The 21,091-nt window shown below is 40.2% G+C and overlaps 1 protein-coding gene across 5 annotated transcripts in view; it reads right to left on the bottom strand.

The window, feature by feature from the left end:
- The window catches only part of elmo1 (engulfment and cell motility 1 (ced-12 homolog, C. elegans)), a 133,173-nt gene that overhangs the window by 62,926 nt on the left and 49,156 nt on the right, over positions 1-21,091 (bottom strand). For 2 of the 5 annotated variants that reach the window (XM_074686423.1, XM_074686424.1), the window contains exons 3-14: positions 14,295-14,335; positions 13,711-13,783; positions 13,559-13,609; positions 13,283-13,452; positions 10,475-10,510; positions 9,008-9,107; positions 8,467-8,618; positions 8,225-8,303; positions 7,215-7,256; positions 6,853-6,903; positions 6,262-6,384; positions 3,722-3,850 (exon numbers count right to left, since the gene is read on the bottom strand). In XM_074686423.1, the coding sequence (XP_074542524.1) occupies positions 3,722-3,850; positions 6,262-6,384; positions 6,853-6,903; positions 7,215-7,256; positions 8,225-8,303; positions 8,467-8,618; positions 9,008-9,107; positions 10,475-10,510; positions 13,283-13,452; positions 13,559-13,609; positions 13,711-13,783; positions 14,295-14,335 (1,047 nt within the window). The remainder of the gene's footprint in view (positions 1-3,721; positions 3,851-6,261; positions 6,385-6,852; positions 6,904-7,214; positions 7,257-8,224; positions 8,304-8,466; positions 8,619-9,007; positions 9,108-10,474; positions 10,511-13,282; positions 13,453-13,558; positions 13,610-13,710; positions 13,784-14,294; positions 14,336-21,091) is intronic. The other 3 variants (XM_074686426.1, XM_074686427.1, XM_074686428.1) reach the window with 3 other exon arrangements.

Genomic DNA, 21,091 nt, shown 5'->3' with positions numbered 1-21,091 from the left:
TTCTCACTACCAAACTTCTTCAGCCGTGGCGTGTCGTTGTCATATAGACCAAGATGGGCTGTAAATCAACCCAGTCTTGCTCGACCTGATCTGGAAGCTAAGAAGTAGCATTTTGAAATAACCTATATTGGTGATGATAACTAATCATTTTAAAGTGTGGATTAAGATCAGGCATGTATCTAGAAGGGAGAATTTTTAAAGATCACTTAGAAACTCCTCACAGTCCTTTAAAGTATTACTACTCGATGTAAAATGAGGTAACCCTTGTTTTAATTAGTTTCTCCTCATTGCAATGAACACTGACATATTTTTGATGCATCCTCCACTTTTTGTGTTAGGGCAACTATAAAGCTTCAATTAGCATAAAAAACACCAAAAACAAGCTCAAACTCTCAAAACAAGCCTACATCCTTAGCCTCAGTCCCCCTACCTCCCATCCGCTCTAAATATTACATGAGATATGCAGATTAATGCTGCCCGGCTGTCACAGTTCATCAGACTTAATTCCCACCAGATATTTTAGAGAATTCACTCGATTAATTCCACTGGTACACATGCAAACACATCACTCTGATGCTCATCTTGACTTTAAACGGATGAGACAGGATGTTGAAGTGGAAAGCGTCAGGAAGAAGAGAGGGAGAAAGAGAGGATGAAAGAGGAATGGAGGACACTGAGGTTTGGCCCGTCAGTTTTGTGACTCTGCCTGACGGGAAGCAGACTTATAGGCTTAAAACAGAGACAGGCACCCAGGCACGTACACATCTTAAAAACACCCTCATTTGGATGTGTGAAAAATGTTTCTGCATGTGCAAAAAAAAAATCCCTGAAGGTATTAGACAGGAAACAAATTATTTAAGCTGTGATAATGTCCATCTAGAGAGTTATGGCTGGTTCCTGAATGTGTCTGCCAGTGGTCTAGCTGTGGAAAGCAGCCTGAGGATTTTAAGGTAGGTTTTCTCCACACTAGCAGAGACATGGCAGCACAATTGTCCTTATCTGTGTGGAGCACACTGCAGAGGGACTGTGGACGAGAAGATCCCTGAAAAAGCTCCAAGCTTATACTAAGACACAGAGGGGTTGGTTCAAGTTCTCCTGCTATAGCTAGACTGCTTTCTCAAACACAAAGAAACACACTCCCATGCACAGCGTGTTCAAGCATGCATACAAGTCTGGAGATGAAAGAATGAGGAAAAAAGTTGAAGAAGTGCATTGAGAGAGAGTGTGAGTGAGAGAAGATTAAAAAGGCTGGAAGAAGACATGCAGTGTGAGACAGAACCAGGGTTGATATACACACACAGAAAAACTCCAAAAGAAATGCATTTCCATACATTAAAACAGTTGCCTCCAGCCTGTTTTTCTTGGTTAAAGAAACAGCTCTTACTTTTAGATGAGGGGTTGTATGAGATTCTTTTCAGAGGTGAATTTATTTCTCAAAAGATTTTTTTTTTCCAACACAAAGCTAAAACATCCCAAATTTCTGATGATAGCCCAGCAGATTTTGACCTTTTTAGTAGTGAGTTGTGCAATTTGAATACTAGAGGCTGACTAGGATCCCATCTTAAAAAAAAAAAAATGTTTTTGCTGGGGTTTTTTGTCAGCAGTACCTGGTTATATAACTGACAGACAGTGACTGAACAGTTACTGTCGCATGTCTGAAAGCTGTGTCCTAACCACCGTTAAATTACAACAGGAAAAGGAGTGATATGGTAAGATTCAGAACTGGATAAAACTGTAGAGGCTTCTGCAGCTGTCAAAGAATTCTGTGCAGAATAAGGTAAAGGCAGAAATAAAGGGTCAAACACAAACAATGCTGGTTTCAATAGATTATCTGGATAATATCTAGGGATGAGTATTAGCAGGAACCTCACATTACTCGTCACGACACTTGGGTCACAACACAATAGCATCACAATATCACAATATTGTGATACTTTTGACAAATTAAGTCAAAACTATTTGATTGAAAATAAATGTTCAGTTTCACTGTTTTATAAAAAACTGAAAGGTCAGATGCAGTGTTTAATACACGCACTTAACTTGAAACATTAAGTGCATCAAGTTTCTCATTTAACTACTGTGACATTAAACTGATGTTGCAAAGAAATTATTGGGTGAGAGACGTGGTCAGTTGGTAAAAGTGATAAATACAAATTGGTGAAACCAATATTTCTCATAAAAAAAATCTGATATTGCATAAAAAGTTACTGTGATAATGATTTTATCAGTCTGCTACACTATAAAAATTAAACTTAAAATGATTACAAAACAATTGACTAAAAATTAAGGGAAAACATTAATGTCAAAGGCATTAAAACTAATATCATCAACTTAATAAATAAAATATTTTAGATTTACTTTGAGATCATATTTACAATACACTCCATGGGAGCAGAGTAGCTCCTTGGCGCCATCTACTGCGGTGGAGGTTCTTAAGTCGTATATTTTCCAACTCCGCGAAAATATAATTTTATTTTTAAGACAAAATCAATATGAAGAGTTGAAATGTTGATATTGTATCAGAGGCATCAGAGGTCAAAGTATGGTGATGTATTGCTGTATAAATATTGTTTTCACACCTCTAATAATACCTAAACATAACTGATGTATTAACAACTGTCATAGTCATTAGTCTATCTGTCCTTATTTCAGCAATTGTTATGGTGAGGGCTTTGTTTATTTAATTAATCACCAAACTCCAGGATTTGCTCTAAGTGCCCAACTGATTGTCTAGTTCGGGTAACTACTGATGGTTCATCTTGGGTTTAAAAACTGTTTTTTTTTCATTGTGTCAATGTCCTGTGGATGTATCAATGTTTCAGTGCTTTTGAACCTCTGCCTATGTACCCGTGCTTACTTTATGTTCATGAGAATTTATCAACTTGCAAAATAGATTAAAAAAATACAATAAAAGTTGAAACTTTAGCTCCCTTCATTAGACTGTCATTCCTTATTTGGAGAGCCAGTAGGAGTGCAGACACGGGAGTTAAGCTATGTTCCCCTGTGGACTGGGTTTGGAACAAACATACTCTAGCCTCTTACAACAGGGCTGCCAAAAAAATCAATATCAGTTTAAGTGTGCACTATATTTGGACTTTCACAACTTCACTCTATCATCAGAAACCTTTTTTTCTTGAGCACCACATTTGTATCAACACAAAAACTCCACATGAACTGAGCCTTGGTAAGTTCCTTATAAACTTGTCAAAGAGTGTATCATTCAGTTAATAACAATAGCAGATAGATCAGTAATTAACTTAGACTCGTGTTGACTTTCTTTTTCTCTCACAGAAGCCACGCAGATGTTAACTTACACTGTTTCAAAACGGATGTGACCAACAGTTTAAGAATTTAGCATCAGTATAAACCAATCAGATACTACAATCAAATTTGAAGTGTTTTTCATGCACACATGTGAGAGGACAATCCAAAAATGTCATCAATAACAGTGTAAATGAAAAATTTTATTGCAAAAAAAAAATAAAATCACAAGGGCCTTAGAAGAAGATATGAGCACTTTTTTGTGCATGCCTGAGCACAGACATTACTTTTATCAGCAGTACAAAGGGAGGGAAATTATATCCAATGAACAGCCCCGTATAGACTGACAGGCTAATTTTATCTTCTGTGTGCGTCTCTTTCTTTCATACACACACACTTTACTCACGCACAACAAAGGACTAAAGTCTGAGTGTATTTCCGTCACACACAACCAACTTACAATGAATCCCAGCTTTTTGTAGTCACGGGTGTACATGGACTTTCGTTTCTCGATGCTGCCGCTGTTGTTGGGCTCACATTCCACGTCGAAGGCGATTCTCCGCAGCTCAAAGATGATGTCTCTCTGAGCCTGCACACACAGAGAGGAATATCAAAGTGCTGCTCATAAATCCATCTGTCTTCTATTCAACATTTTACATTTTTACTATTCATGGCTGTCCAGAGGGGTCGTGCATTGTGATCTCGCTAACAGACATTACTCCACACTGGTTTTATTTCTGAATTAAAAACAGATAACTGTTATTTTAAATTCTGCGAGGATTAGGCCCAAACTGCCCAAAAGCTGCAGAGGAAAAGATTAATGGTTGTTTTTTCCCAGCAGCTAGACCAAAGCTGTCTGTCATGGTGAAGGATTCTATTTCAGCACATACCTCCATTTTTCCAGAGGAGGTTTTTACAAGGATTATTCGCTGCACACTTGCAACATCTGAGGTTACATGTGTAATTCAGTGATAGTTTAACAGGCACCGACTTTTTCAAAGTCCAGCCTGAAAATGTGCTTTTTTGAATGAAAAGTCTGGTGCTGTTCTGTTTTATCCCAACCTCAGAGCTGGAGCTGTATCACCAATGTACAACATCTGTGTTCACAAATTCAGCCAAAGGTTTAAGTGTATTTTTAAGGTGTAATTTTGATGTAAGTTGAGTACAGTGTTAATTTCATTGACAAAGACTATGATGAATAATATTCAACAAATCTTTTCATGGAAAAAACCTAAATAAAACTAAATAAAAAGCCAGGGGTGATGGTAAAGACTGTAACGAGATATAACTGACACTTTTGTTGATGAATTAAGATGAGACAAAAATGTTTGGGAGTGGCACTGGGCTGAAATGTATGACGGAAGCTCTCGTACACAGACCCGTTACCTTGACAACATGTCTGTGCATGTGTAGCAAGGCTTGTGGATGAAAACGAAACCCCAGATGGAGAGGATGAAGATGTAAAAGAAAATACAATGTTGCCAAGACTATGAATTGTGTATCCATGTAACACTAAATTATTTAAAGAAAAGTATGATGCAACAGGTAAAAGTTTTTGTCTATAACCCCTCAGCAGCAGCAGGTACACAAGAGGAGAGCTGAGGAGACCAGTTTGCAGAACTTTACAGTTTGCAGGATGTTTTCACAACAGTTAGGTTAACATTATATTTGACTAAAATCAGCTGATATTTGGTCGACTATAACTAGGTTAAGACTACAAGACTTAAGACTAGACCAAGACTAAAACTCTTAGGCCAGGTTTCAAAAACAAGGCTTATATTAAGTCAGGAGTAGGCCTAAGTCAGACTAGTAAAGAAGTAGCTTGCATGACCGTAGCTTACATTTGTTTTAGTTAGTTCCAGACTATGAAGTCCTGGAGTAAGCTTCAGTGACAACACCTGCGTCAATTCTTATTAGCCTAAGTGGGAGCACAGCCCGTTAGCCTAACAATGTGATTATAAAAAACCTGGAATGGAACGGTTGAAGGCAGCTTTGCTAAAGGGAATTTTGGCACCAAATATGAGTGAAGCCAGAGGAATGTGTTTAAAGAACTTTACTGAGTTTGAAAAAAAAAACTCTACTTAAACAAATTGTGGTATATCATGCTGTCATTAAAAGCAAAGGGCCGAACTGCTGCCATTGAACACAAGAAGAGGAGGGCTTGGGATGACAAGAACCTCAAAGTGATCAGAATTTGGAGAAAACTGGGTACAGGCCTTCCTCTTTGAGACATGGAGGAAAGTCTATGCTTAAGCAAAGTGATTATCTCCAATACGTCTTCTTCGTACATAGGAAAGCAGTCTCTGAAACTAATTTCATCAAACTGATATTCCAAATACCCCATGCTCCCAAACCATCTGTGTGCTCCCTTTGAAAAAACTGAGGGAACTAAAGGCACTAAGCTGATGTTAAACCCGCCTCTTTGCAGGATTAATATAAACTATAAATCTAGCCCTGAAGTAGCTTTTATCCACCCTCTTGCAATTGGCTTTGTTTAATCCAGAACAGACTAAATCTATGACTATTTCAAGATTAATCTGTGTAAGTGATTTAAAGTTAAGCCAACTCAAACTGCATTTTAGTCTTGGACTTGGCTTAAGTCTTGTCTGTGAAACCAGGCCTTATGGTATTTAGTTGACTAAAACTAGACTAAGACCATGAGGTTTCAGATGACTGAAGTATGACTAAAACTAAATGTTTTTTTATTCAAAAGTATAAGACTAAATCAGAATTTGCTGTCAAACTGAACACTGGAGTATTTCTAGCTGTCAGTAACAATGATTGTATTTCTAAGAACTATTTCCTCAACAGGATGAAAAAATTACTTGAAGGACTGCAGTTCAGGTTTTAAATATTTCAAAAACTAAGCAGACCTATCACTATCGACCAGTCTGAACACAGCTGATGTAGTTTGCTTCTGAGCATTTGTCAATCCTTCATCCAACCATGGCTTTTTTTGTCACCCAAAGACTCCGGGCTTCATCGTTCACAGTCTCCCACCTGGTCCTGGGGATCCATCTTGGTCATCATGCGGTCCTCCAGCAGGTTGAAGGTGAGCACCTGCAGCACGTACAGCTGGTGGGCCATCTCATCGTTGATAGGCGTGGGGCTCCGGATCACGTTCTGCGTGGTGTGGAGGACAAACAGAGGACAGAGCGAGACAGAGAATAGAGTGGAGAAAGAGGTGTTAGATTTCCAATGAAAAGGTGAAGGAGACAGATGACACGGTTTGGGGGTGAGAAAGATGAGACACAGAATTTACAGGAGGACGACACAGATAACAAAGAGGAGTAAGAGGATTTGAGAGAAAATGATGAGGATTAGAAAGAATAAGTCCAACGATGTAACGGGAGAGGGAGAAATTTGATTTAACATAAGAAGAGGTGGAAAGACAGAAAAGGGAGCACAGCTGTGAGAATAAAGGTACAGTGGATAAGAAGTAGCATTGTGGGACAGAGGTAGAAGTGTCAGGTGTCATTTTATGTCTTCTATCACTCTAGTGCAGAGAAATAAACCTGAGCAGAGATAAAAATAGAGAGAAGCAGACACAAAGACAGAGGGAAACACTGGAGAGATGAAGAGGAGACTTACACTGAGGATGATGGAGCGCAGCTGCTTTTGGGCAAGAATATGGGCCATCTCCTGTAGAGCAGGTAACAAAGGGAAGGAGAAACACAGAGAGAGTAAGAAAGATAACCATTAGACACAACAACACACACAAAAACAAATACATTTCCGGGGTTTGCTATGTTTAATGAAAAATGAATGAGGAGTAACGTAAAAAAAAACAAAACAAAAAAAACAGCCATGGTGCACTGCAACGTCAGCAGAACAGGCTGTGAAAACTAGAAAGCCATCCCAAAAGAATCTTAAAGAGGGGGACAGTGAATGCACTTACTGATGTCTTCTACAGTGCAAACTACAAAAGTGTGCTAGATCAAGCGTGCACTTACTGTCAGGGGACAATTTAGGATGTCCACAATGTGCTCATCAAACTACCATATCGTGTGCAGTGAGGAGACAAAGTCAGAGACAGAGAGACAGAGAGGGTGAGTGAGTGGATGAGGAGAAAAAGAGTGTCTGCGAGGAAGTAAAAAAAAAAAAAAGTCCATCAGCAGTGCAGCTTGTGGAGGGAGGAAGGGGAGTCAGCAGAATGATGGGGGGCTGGGGGGTCGTAATAACAGCTTTACTGATGGTTGGGTTCTTACTCCACTCACATCAACACACACAAGTGTTACTTTGTGTTTGTTAGAGACACAACACAATCAGCCCCTTGGATGTTTGAAACCATGGCGTCTAAGGATAACTTTATGAACAGGTGCTGTCCTACAACTGCAACAAAAAAGTTCTTTCCTGAAGCCAAAAAGCAGTTTCTCTCAACTGCTGCTAATCAATCTCATGAATCCAGCTTAAGCAGACCTCTGGGCACTGCAACATCTGACATCTGAGTGTGCTTAGATCTGTATGCAGTGCTGCTGCTGCTGCTGTGTGGCTTCTTTCTGCATAGTGTGCCTTCAACTTTGGATGCTGCAGCCCAGAAAAGCTGTGGGTTAGCATCATTCATTATTAATGTCACAGCACATCTCTGGACTCTTATGGTGCTGATACAAGTCGTCATGTGACTGGCTGCAGGACGGAGCGTGACATAGGTGTGGGAGAGAAAGGGGGAGAGAAAAATGAGGGCAGATACAGAAGCATGGATGAGCAAATATATATATGCTGCTTTGTAAGAAGGATCGGGGAGATAGCTCCAGAAGTGACAGAGGGTTTGAATCAGAATTCATTTTAATGGGTTTGACTTTGCCAGAGATGTGTTTGAAAGAAAGGACAGAAAAGTACATAACATGTACACACTTACATTAAAAATGCTGTGAAGACATGTAAATATACCATGTAGACACTCGTGAAAATGATACCCAGCACAATATTTACACTACTTATGAAAGAGAGGTATATACTTTACCTGTCTCTTCTCCTCTGGAGCTTTGAGGAAGAGAGCATTTATGACTGCAATAGTGTAGGTCTGGATGTCTTGATCCGTTCTGAAATGAGTAAAAATGAAAAACAAACCAATAAATGATCAGCCGCATCAACGTCTTCCCATTTGCAGTGAGTCTGTTAAACTTATACTGAGCTAGAAGAGGCACTGATGATTTCAAATTAACATAATTAGGGTTAATTCATACAGTCTGCTGATCCGCTTACCCCTGAAGATGTGGTATGAGCTGTCCAATGGTAATCTCTTGCGCCACCTTGTGGTAAAGATCCTGACTGTTGAGCACCATGGACTCCAGGATGGCCAGAGAGCGCTGCAGCACGGCCGTGTCTGTGGCCGTCTTGTTCACATAGCTTGCAATCTGCAGAAGGGAAAGAGCAGGAGAGGCAGACAGGTCACAAAAGACAGAGAAACTGAAGTTTTTGGAAGGAGAGGTACAACTGAAAACAGAACCCTAAACCCAGTCTGTGGTTCCAGTTGAAAATGGTAATCCACACTCAATGAAAACATAGAAAAAACTGAAACAGAGAAGCTTTTTGGCATCACATTTCAAATGTTTTTATACTGAGATATCATACAGCTTCTGATTGAGTGTCTCAAAGCACAGCAAATATAAATGAAAATACAGTCATAGTCATTAAAAACCTTCTTTTTGCAAAATATGACTTTTGAGAAAAAGTCTTTGCTTATTTTGTAACTTCATCACAAAAGAAAGTTTTTTTTGTTGAATAAAACTGCTTCTTGACTGACCTTCTTGATAAAGGCCACAGAGAAAGTATCCCAGGAGACAATGCCATGGTCCATCAGCTCCACAAATGCTGTCAGAGTGAAGGACAGCAGGTCTCCAAAACTACAAGACAAAACACAGACCATAGAAAACTTCTCTTCAACAGATGGCTTGGATCACTATACGTAGTTGCAAAGCTCTGGCTTGGCTTGGATCATAGCGAGGAATGAACGGTCAGCAGAGACAGACAGAAAGAGATGGTGGAGAAAGAGCAGGAGAAATTAAGTTTAATGCTGCAACCTGGCTGCTGAAGTAGAGAGACAAGGACAGGGAGGAATGGGGAAAGAGGTTTGCGATGCAGCGCACAGACGGGCCTTCGAGAAGCAGCAGGGGGGGCCTGTCAGACGGCCAGCAGGAGCCGGGCAGCACAGAGCAGAGTTCAATCAGGTTCAGAAAGCTATGTCATAGAGTGAAGTCATGCAGTTACACAAATATCAGGAGAAATAAAACACTCTGCGGAGTCACAGGAGGCTGAAGCAGGGAACAGCTGCTCAATCCATGTTGTAATACTGCTATAATTACTTCATGAGGAACCAGAAAAACAGAAAATTAGGTGTTTTAACCTGAACATCACTTTTATATGAAAACATTTCCTGTCACAGCTTTCAGCTTTAGGATTGTTATAGATTTTGCAACACTGACCCCTACTGCTTGAGACTGCCACTACAACCTGTCTGCACCATCACTGTCTTTTGACCACAAAATCTTTAAAAAAATTCACATTTTGACTTCTGCTGTTTAAACCTTGCTACGATCTGCTGATACATTTCCAGATTCCACAGTTCATAAAGAGTAAGTTTACAGAGCAGAGAAAATTATTTAAAGAAGAGGCGTTTGCAATCAGATCAGGGGATGGAAAAACTATCTGAAGTTGGAACCAGGTGTTGAGATAACTCACAGGTGTTACCCATGAACTGCTACATGGATTTGAAGAACAATAACATTAGAAAGTAGATTAGTTCAGGTAGATAGAGTGAAAGACAGCCCTTAACGGGTGTATGGATGATGTTTTGAAATGGAAGCCCAGGAAAAGTAGGAGGAGTCAAGTATCCCCTTACCCAGAGAAAAACAGAATGTGTCAAGAAAGCCAAGATTTAATTCAAGGAGAGCTCTGACTTCAACTAATAAGTTTATATAAATCACTGGAAACCAGTGACCAAGGTCAGAAACCAGTGTTGTTTGTTATCTTATAATAATCTGGTATTAAATCTCAGCTCTCTTTCAGTGTGTTGAAAAGCTACAAGTTGTTTGAAGCTATTACCCAAAACCACATGCAAAGAATTCAAAGCTGCAACTCGCTGTGTTAAACTAATTTCCCATAAGGCATTGGAGCCAGAGTCTTGATCATGCAGACTCAAAAACAGCAGGTTAGGAAGAGCACAGAGCCAACGAGGCAACCCAGCTGGTGGGGGAAAGGGTGAGGGGCTTACCAGGGCTTCATAATCTTCTGTAGTTTCTGATAGCGCCTGCAAAGATTTGAGAAACTTTGGCGTCAAAAGATGAAAACAAACCACAAAACCTTTCTGATTTAATGTGGTCTTATGTGAATACTCAAATGTCCTAGAAGAAAGAAGAGTGTTTAATGCACGACTCGAGAAACTGAACAACAAATGAACATGGTGTCTCTACAAACATTCCCCTGCTGACTGACTGTGGTATGATCTCTAAAGCCTGTTTCCTCTATGCTCAGATTGAAGATGTGACTGTAAAATCAAAACACACATCAAATTAATTTTCCCAAACATTCTCTCTGGCACAAAATTATTTCTCATCATCAATATTTGTGAAGTTTGAGAACAAAACAAGTTTGTTCTTTCAGAATTTCTTTGATTTTACAACAAAAGGGAAAAGCAAAATTATGATTAATGGCACTTTTGACAAAATGAGGCTCTCTCAGCATTCTTTAACAAAAGAGTTGAGGACAGGACGTGTGACAACTCAAGAGTCTGTGAATCTTTAATAACTGTCTACTGTTGGCTTGATTTGCTGGACTTGAGATCCCCTCCGCTCATACCTTGGCTCATAAATATGTCACCAGTGCATCAGACAAAATCTGTCAACATGAGTTTCTGTCACATCAGGTGTGGAGTAAAGTCAAACCTTCTTCTTATAGGCTGCTTTAAGTTGCACAGTACATTCTGAAAACCTACTGTATGTATCGCTGATCTTATGTTTTAATATTTCCACCAGTAGAGGGCGATGTCTGCTTTCTCACTGCTGGAGCTCACGTGGAAAACAACAACAACATCAGCAGCAGCAGCAGAAGCAGAAGCCTGCCATCTGATTTCCACATGAACACAATACAGCGTCACTGGCAGATGCATTAGATCACCGCACCACTCTGCCCTCGAGAGTCTCCAGTGCTGAGCCTCTTGAATAATTACAGTTCACCAAGTCAGTTGGCAGACGCACTAATGAGCATGTGTGCTTGTGTGAGTGATCCACGCTGATACCTATCTGTGTGTGTGTGTGTGTGTGTGTGTGTGTGTGTGTGTGTGTGTGTGTGTGTGTGTGTGTGTGTGTGTGTTTCATAAGCTCTTTCTCTCGAGATGCAAATACAGCTACTTCTCGCTCTTGCTTACAGAAACCACTTTAAACTCTCCAGAACTGAATAGATGATGTGATGGTAATTTACAAAGAAACATATTTAATGAAGGAGCCAGAAGCAGAGCAGTCAGCATCAGTTCTGCTACTAGATCCTTCAAACAGCGTCCAACACTAGCCTGTTTGAACAGTATATGTAAAAAAAAAAAAAAAAGAGGAGAGGGTTCAATGATTTCCTGTCAAATAGAGAAAGTGAGTGTAGTACCAGAGGTGCTGCTGCCTCACAGACAGAAACAGGAGATCATTACGTGGTTTCTGCTGAGGAGGAGATATTAAATTGCCGACCGCGGAGTGACCCTTTATGCATATGCAGAATAATGAGGAGTGTGAAAGTGCTGCGGTTTTTATAGCATATTCTGACTTATTTCAGCAGACTTTCATGACATTTTTTGAGGGGGATTCAGCTTGTTTTTCTTTCAATCTATCTCTTCTCTTTCAGGTTGAAAGGGGAAGAATAACGAAGGCTCCATGAGGCACAAAACGACGAGAGATTACCCTCCCTGCCAGTTTAAACCAAATGTCTGCACGCACGTTTGCACTGCTACTGTACTTTTCCTTTGGGTTTTTACAGTGACTGGAGCCTTGTACTTACAATCAGTATAGCACGCAGACACACACACACACACACACACGCACACACACATGCACACACACACAGGCATCACAGCTGAGAAATTCTACCTCAGCGAATAAAGGTCTTCGCTTTAACCTTCAGCTTGAGACGCTCTCCAGGGCCCTCTCCTTCTCACACACACACACACACACACACACACACACACACACACACACACACACACACACACACACACACACACGCACCCACACACACAAACACACACACACAGATTTTGGTTCTGCTGAACATTTGGAAACAGTGCTGTTTTTTTGCGTCATATCACTATTCTGGTCAAATGGTCAACAAAGGCGAACAGCAGCTGCTGGGCATGTTCTTCTCAGGCCACTTCTCTCCCTCAGCAGTAACACACTCGGCTGGCACCTTTAAAGCTTTCGGGGGGGTTAGTAACACCCTCACTCTAGATCAAATGCAGACAGCTTTTGTAGCTGTGCTGCAGGTTCAACTGGAAGCAGGATCCTCATGAAAGCGTTCTGCTGAAAAGACGACGTGAAGACTGCAGCGTGTCAGAGCAGCAGTTCTCTTTTTACTACATTACCCAGGTAACAGTGAGGGTGCGTGACTCTGGGTACTGATAATGATGAGTTTTGTGATTAGAACTGATACTGCTGGTGTAGCAGAGGCAACAAACTTTCAAGTAGGCTGAACTACAGTAATTATCATAAAAACTCATACAGAGGTCGAGCTGTAACCCCTGATGTAAAACAAGTAAAAACAATAACAGAGCAGATCTGTTGGCTGCTTCAACTTAACCAATCAGAAGGTACAGTGCAACTTTAATATTTATTTAAATTTGTAGGATGAAGCACTTGATCTCAGCTAAGTACATTAGCTCAAAGTTTTACATTTCATTGTCTTATACTTAACTCGCACAAATATACCATCAGTGCACTGAAGGAAACTGTTCATCTTTCAACTCTGCACTGTTCCTCTTTGAGCCGGTTAATCACACATAGAGAAACAAAGATCAGCTCCACACAACTGAGTGAAACAAACTTACTCTGTGCCGCTTTCCACCATCTGAGTGAGCAGAGAAATCCCGTCCAGGTTGATGAACTCTTGAGCGAAGGTGATGTCCCGGGACGCGTTGGCCAGGTCCTTCAGAGCCTCTAGCTTGGCGTCCATGCTGGATGACTGGATCCGTTCGTGTAGCTGGACCGCTGTCTGGTACTGTGGTGGACCAAGAGAACAGGAAGGTGGAGGAAAGATGCATCAGAGGGTCATAGATCTTAAATGTACTGTTTGTGTATCTTTATGTAAGAAAACAAAAACTCACAGGAGAGGTGGTCAGGCGCAGGATGGAGCCATTCTTGATGTCATTGCGATTCTGTGATTTGCCAAAATAAGGGCTTGCATTAGTGAGCATCAGAACATTGTTTCTTTTAAAGGTGAAAACAGCAACCAGGGACAAAAAGCTGATAAACAAACCTTTTCTGTGATGTAGAAATTTGTGGCATCAGCGATCTGCAGAGCATAGTTTTCATGGTTCCCCAAAGACCACCTGACGTGATAAGATCAGGTGACAGAAAGAAAACAGTGCATTATTTGTATTAAAAGGGCAAGATAAAGCTAATAAGATCATGTACTTATTTTCAGGTCTCCAAAGAAGGGTGATTTATTCATCAATAATGGTGGATGTGTGCACATTTTGACTGCAGAAGAACTGTGGAGTACAATATTTTTTTTCAAGTGACTAACAGATATGTTCAGCTGAGAGTCCACAGTTAGCACGGTCACTATTAACTCCAAAACACCAGTTGCTCTGTAACTGTCAGAAATGGATAGAAGTGGACTCTGTGGTTAAGTATTGTTTCAGACAACTGACCGCAGAACAACCGGACATTTTTATGCTGCTTACGACTTTAATTTAGTGTTTAAAGAACGCGTCTGAATGAATGGAGCTTAGTGTTACTTCTGCAGTCATAATGTGTACGTGTTTTTATGATGACATGGGATGGAAATGGGTCTGTTGGTGCTCAAATTAAAAAATTTAAAAGCAAATGTATACTCACCCCTCGCATACTTCTTTAATGATGGCTGAGAGAGGCTTTTTCTGTGGAGGAGGACAAGATCAGAGTTAGCAATCAATCCAGGCCTGAGCTCCTTCAACAGAAGAGACAATTACTCCATATGCCAGAATATGACAGCTCTACAGGAGGCTGAACTTCACAGTCCCACTCCTCATGTGGGATCATCCATCATCTGCTATTGTGCTTTATTATAAAAAGTGCTTGTAAAATGCTGGTCTTAAAGTAGGACCATGAGAAATGCGATCAATACCCAAAATGTGTGCGTGTGTGTATATATCTGTGTGTGTCTGTGTGTGTTTGAATGTTCTTTTCCTTCTTTTCTGTGGTGAGCAAAAGTCAGTGTACAAATTCAGTTATTTTAATTTTTGGTCCTTCAGTTTGTGGTTTTCCACATTTCCTGGATGCACTTGTAAATTCATGCCTACTGATGAGACCTTCGGTTCAGTGTACAGTGTCTGACACCTCATGTAATATGAGTTCCCTTGCTGCATATCGCTCAGATTTTCAGATAGAAGTTGTGTTTTTCATATTTCTTACCTTTAATGTGCCTCTTATATGTCTTTTTCTATGCATGTCATTAGCTACACCATCATACATAGTTTTTCCTTTTTAATTCTCTTCATTACTCCTTTGTACTTCTGTGTTGAACAAATAAATAAAGTCGATGTTTGAGCTTCTCCATCTGCTGGCCTTGATAACATCTTCACCAGCAGTTGATGTTGAACGTCAGTAGTTTTGTTTTGAAATAATGATGTGCACAGACTTATATATACATGCTTCACCTCGGTAAGCCTCTTTATAGACTCAGAATGTATAGAGTCCTGTGGATGATAAGATTGTCTTTAACACAAGCAGCAGAGAGGAGCTTCAAAGAGCACAAGCTCCAGTGATGAGGAATTACACAGAGAACATAATGGAGGCAGGATTGTGGGCATATATGACAGGGAGAGAAAGGCAGAGAGGCGACAGAAGGAGTGGGGCGGCTGTTATGTGAACAAAAGAGAGAAGAGAGGATAAAAAAGTAAGAAATTAGCAAATTGAAGAAGATGAAGGGAAAACAACAGCAAACACAGGGGGAGTGGAGGAAAGCAGAGAGAGGGGGAGGGATGGGAGGAAAATAAAGAGCTGGAGAAAACACACACATATGAGGACAAATAGAGAGTGTGTGTATGTGTGAGTGTGTGTGTGTGTTCACAATGCCAGTCAGTGTTGAGTGAGTATGTGCTCTCTAAACACTTCTTCAGGCTCTCTGGGACATACAGTATGAGGCTAGACTACAGTTACACACACAAATAATAACACACACAAACATCCTCCACAAAGCAGACGTTACAACAAGAGTGGAATCCAAAATGATAAAAGGATGTTTTAATACATATCATCATTAAAAAATAAAGTATATGAAATCAACAAACAAAAAAGGGAAGAAATGACTTTAAAAACAATGTAATGTCCTTTAAAAACACGCCAGGAAGTAAATTATCTAGGTTACTACAGCCAATCTTTAGCTTTTCTAAGTTTTACTACGATTTTTAATGGTTAATGGGAGAACTATTAATAGGCTGAACTATCTGAGAAATAGCAAAGGTGAGCCATAATTAAAAAAGACTGTAAAGCGCTTTGCATTGCTCGGAGCCATTCCTTCTCTTAAGCATGATCAAAGCGTTTCCCTCTTAAAACTGTGTGACTAATCAAGTTAAACATTAATCTGCTGTAAATTATAGAAACGGTTTCTTCTCGACTAGAGGAGCAAAACTTGTATAATGTTTTAAAAGAACAATTGTAGAAAAATTAAGTGCCTGAATTTAAGACTAACTTCTTGGTCACTGGTTCGTTCAGATGTTTAAGCCCTTTCTACTAAAGCGACATGGTGCTTGAAAGGGACTTCCCTGGTTGGACCCCATTATTCCTGTGTTTCTTTCACTTGTCTTGAGATAAAAGGTAAGAAGCTCAGAATACAACTGTGCAAAAGACTTTTTCTGTTGCACTACACTGATTTCATATGTGTTTTGTGCTGTTAGATCATGTGATCATAACAGTTCCTTGTCCTTTCCTTCTGGACGTATTTAGCTTTTAACATCAAATTAAGCTGTAAACTTCATAAACAACATTCATTTGAAGCATCAATAAAGATGATTTTATTATAAAACCAATAACACAATGTTTCCCCAGTCGCCCATTATAACACCTCTCTCTCCTCCTCCTCCATCTGCACTCTTTTCCTCATTACCACTCAAACCTTTCTTTTCTCTTCCCCATCATCATCCAGGAGTTATCACACCTCTATTATCCATCCCACTGTATCCATTAAGGAGTACAACACCTGGTACAGCACATCAGTGGTATTTATGGATCCAGTCTCAGTGATGTCATTCAACAATTTTCTACAATTTCTACAAATTCTATTTAGCAGATGCTTTTGTCCAAAGTGACGTACAGCACAAGCAAGAAAAATCCTTTGGATCCTGAAGAGGCATCTCGATGATCAAAAAATGCCAATCATAACTCACCTCCTGCTGATCTAGAGACTGGAAAAAGAAAAGGAGCTGATGTGTCCCTTTGTTGCTCTGACAAATCACTTCAATGCGCCAGGCGTGTTAGCATCAGGGATTGTGCACATCAATGTGTACCTCTAAGGCTAAGATAACCAAAATGGACAAGCTCTTACAGTTTTCAGTCAAAGTAAATCAAGAAAGAACTGGAGGATAGTATCCAACTCCCAAATGTTTGCCAACTAGCAAGCCTTATATAAACTTAAGGTCTGTAAGTGGCTGTGCTGTGTTACCAGCTTACTCTGAACACCATCCCAGGGAAAACAATAAATCCAGTCACAACAGATAGAAAGAAAGCTCTTTGTGTTTGTTTTGGAATCAAAACTTCATTCTTAAAGCAAATTAAAAGTTTTAATTGCATCCCACTCAAAGGGAACGTGAGGACGATCTGGAAAAGCTAGTGCTTATCCAGGATTAAGACTCAGTTTCGCATGAGGATTTGCACCCACTTTGTGATGATGTGAATCTAATCGAGGAGTGCTTGTTTTGAATTAAATGTGAAATGTGAAATGAATGGAGATCAGATCTTGTTTTTAACACAACTTTTCTTTGTTTAAAACAACATTTTACCTGATACAAAGTGATGAGGTAATGTTCCTAATAACAGTTATACAGCAGAGCTAACGTAACCTCACTCTTAATTTTATTGATAGACTCAAGTTTGAACAGAGCACTGCAGAATAACTGCTGACTGTGGGTTGGAATAAACATTATAACAAACAGTTTAGCCCTTTTAGCCTTTAGCTTGTGCTCTATTACTCTCCCATTGAGCTTTCCTCTGCTTTTCTGTCCTTTTTTTCAGCTCCAGTCTACCATCACTACAGAATTAATACACAGAATCTGAGAAAACATTGATCTCTCTTCTCACTGTGAAACTTTGCTAGCCGGTGTGGTGTTGTCACGGGGACTTTGACGTGCTGTAAGTAAGTAAGTTTGCTAGGCACTGCCCTGTTGGCTATGGCTGCCTTTTGCAGCAGCTCTCTCTTCTTTGTCCGTTTCTTGAAATTTTTTTGTCTTTTTTTCGTAAACTTTGTATTTGGAGTGGATCATTACTTTGTATGGCTCATTTATTGGAAGTGGACACCAAACTTTTTGTGGCTTCAGTGATATTTTTGCTACTTTTTCTCCTGTGTTTGCCTGGAGATCCTACATGTAACCATGGCCACATTGTTTACATGTGAACTCAGCTGTTAGCAGCCTGTAGCATGTCAATGCTAATTGGTGCAAGGCCTGATGTCTTCCCACAAGGTGAGGAGAAGGAGGTGAGGACGAGGTGCTGGTTCTCAGGTGTGAGCTAAGAAGTGAGGACATCGACCTGTCCTTCCATCCATCATTATTGGGAACGTAAGATCTATCTCCAATAAGATGGACGAGCTAGCTGTGCTAACCCAGCAACAGAGGGAATACCAGAGGGCAGAGTAGCATCATGCTACTCACAGACATGGCTAACGGGGCTAACATCAGACATCAACGCCACATTGGAAGAGCTTCACCTGCTGTGAGCAGACAGGATCCAGGAGACAGAGATGGAGCATGACTGAAGAAGCTCAGTCCTGGACCCTGTGGAGGTGGAGGCTGACTGAACTGGACAATGATGGACAAGCTGTCATCTATTTTCTCATGGACATTTTTGCACTTTCTTACTTTTGTTTTCTTGATTGCTGCTGTGACTCCAATTTCGTTGTACTTGTTACAATAACAATAAAGTTCTATTCTAAGTCCTGTTTGACCCTATTGGGAATCTGGGAAACAGCATTTAGTAACAACCTATTTTGGCACCGATTATCTTGTCTCATATTGTGGATTGTGATCGTGTATGTAGAAGTGAGAGCTTCTATAAGTCAATTAAAAGTCCTCACAGCCCCTTTAAACATCGCACATTGAAACATTCTTAAATCATACAAACAGACCAGGTGTTTCTCTATAGACTGTTTTGCTCATTTACGAAATGTTTTTTCTACCCACAGCCTCTCCTCTTTGTGTTACTAGTGTTCTGCACCTCTTTTCTTATAAACAATAACAATAAAACACTTATTGCAATTATCTGCACTTGTACCTATTCCCTGGCGTTCCTACACAAATGAAGGGCTTCTGTGCCTTTGGGGCATGGAGATATTTGGAGAGAAGCAGATGTACCAAAACACACTGTTTTAAATCCACTCCACAGAGGAGCTCACACAAACACACACAGAAACCAGAAAATAAGCAAATGAATCTCCAGACAAAAAAGAAACACACACACACACAGAAACACAGAGGTGTCAAAGAATAAAGACAAACACACGTGTGAATAGTAACAAGTATGCATGTTACCACACAAACACACCCACACACAGTTTCACTTATGCAGAAATAAATCAACAACACAAAAAAACTCAAAATACACTCTAAGAAATACACAGTTTTCTTTGAGTCTCAAGACAACACAAGATAGAAGAAGCCCACTCCCCATCGCATGACTCAGACAGCCATATGCTGCTGCAAAGCCCATTGTACACAGCAGATTCAGAGGGAGGATAGAGAGGAGGTGTGTGGGTGTGTGGAGGGGTGATGTTAGAGGACGGGAGGAGAGGAATGAGGAGGGGCGGACAAATAGGAAAGAAAGAAAAGATGGACAAGCAGGAGGAGACAACAGATAGGAGACACGAGAGAGATGACAGGCAGAGATAAAAGCATTAAAGAGGAGCAGAGGGAGAAAAGGAGGAGGGGAGGGCTTAAATAAGTAAAGGCAGAAGAAAAGATGGACTATAAGAGCCTGGCTGATGATAAGGAGTCGGTGTGTGCAACATATACGCCCTTAAATCCATAGCATAGTGCTTTACAGACCTCATGGTTAACCTCCAAACACATGTTCTCTACAGTTCGACGTTTCATTCAATGTTTTTCTATTGAGACGAGCAATTGTGACTTTTGTTGCAACACTGACTCATAGATCGTACCATCATGAGTCACACACACACACACAGGGAAAAAAAGGCCATTGAACACACAGTATCTGAGGTCAAACAACACAACAGTAAACATGTAATCCCCGAATCACACAAGCCAGTCATTGCTTGTGCTAATTATTTAGTCGGTGTGTTAACCATTGTTTGTTACACCCTGATGATCACCAGCATACTGGGGTTTATCTCTGGACCATATTTAAGCTATTTGTTGGTAAGCACGCTCTGTCTTTCACTTCCTCCTGTGGGCAAAGCGTACCTCAGTCATGTTGGCTGATCTTTTCCTGTCCACATGTAAAGACCTGTTTTCTTACATAGAATCACATCCTGTCTATCATTGCTAACGTCTGTCTTTGAATCTGCTGCAAAAAGCTTTTGAATGCTTTAGTTTTTATTTAAATTACCATTGTTGTACTGCTGGAAATTTTAAAAGCCTGATATCTGGATGACTTTAAAAGAGAACTATAGTATTTAAATCAGTCGACTCAGTAATGATGCACCAAGATAGAGTGAGAGTGTTTTATCACATCCAAAACCAGCATCAAGGTCTGCACTCACTCTTTTTTTCCAGGATCAGTTTTTATAACTGATCAGTAAGTAAAGTTTTATCAAATGAAAACTCAGTATTCTACTTATGAAGCATTGGTTTCACTTCCTCCTGTGGGCAAAGCATACCTCAGTCATGTTGGCTGATCTTTTCCTGTCCACATGTAAAGACCTGTTTTCTTACATAGAATCACATCCTGTCTATCATTGCTGACGTTTGCTGAAGAGAAAGTTGAATAAAGCTGTTTCTTTAGCCACCTCTGAAACTGATGCTGATGGTCTTGTCTTCTTTTGCTTGTCATTTAGATGCATCACTTATCATTTCAATCGATTTCATCCAAAGTTAAAGCATCCTCACAGGATCTTCAAAAACTCTGTTTTAAGGAGTGATTAAAGCATAGGCAAACTAAGCACCCACAGCCACTAGGGGGCCCCCAAGAGCGATTAACAAAATGAAAATAAAATAAATATATTTTTTCTTTTTATTTGTTTGCCTGGATGAGTATTAATTTCTATATGATCAACGATATATTACTGTACAATAACACAATTTCATGCCAACAGAGTGCTGCTGCTGATGGAGGCCTCGTGATCCTTACTGTCTCCAAAATGTCAAAGCTCTACCCAACCAGTAATGTGTGCCTCCTGCTGTGCAGTGTGCACTGGGTATCCAAAGTGCAGGTAGCTAAAGGCAAAACAATGTCACCAAAAGTACTTATCCTTCAGGAGCAGAGAA

Source organism: Halichoeres trimaculatus, unplaced genomic scaffold (genome assembly GCF_033239565.1).
Source record: "Halichoeres trimaculatus isolate MK-OKI-2021-1 unplaced genomic scaffold, fHalTri1.1 fHalTri1_scaffold_14, whole genome shotgun sequence".
NCBI lineage: Eukaryota > Metazoa > Chordata > Actinopteri > Labriformes > Labridae > Halichoeres > Halichoeres trimaculatus.
This window is presented reverse-complemented; position numbering and strand designations above follow the sequence as displayed.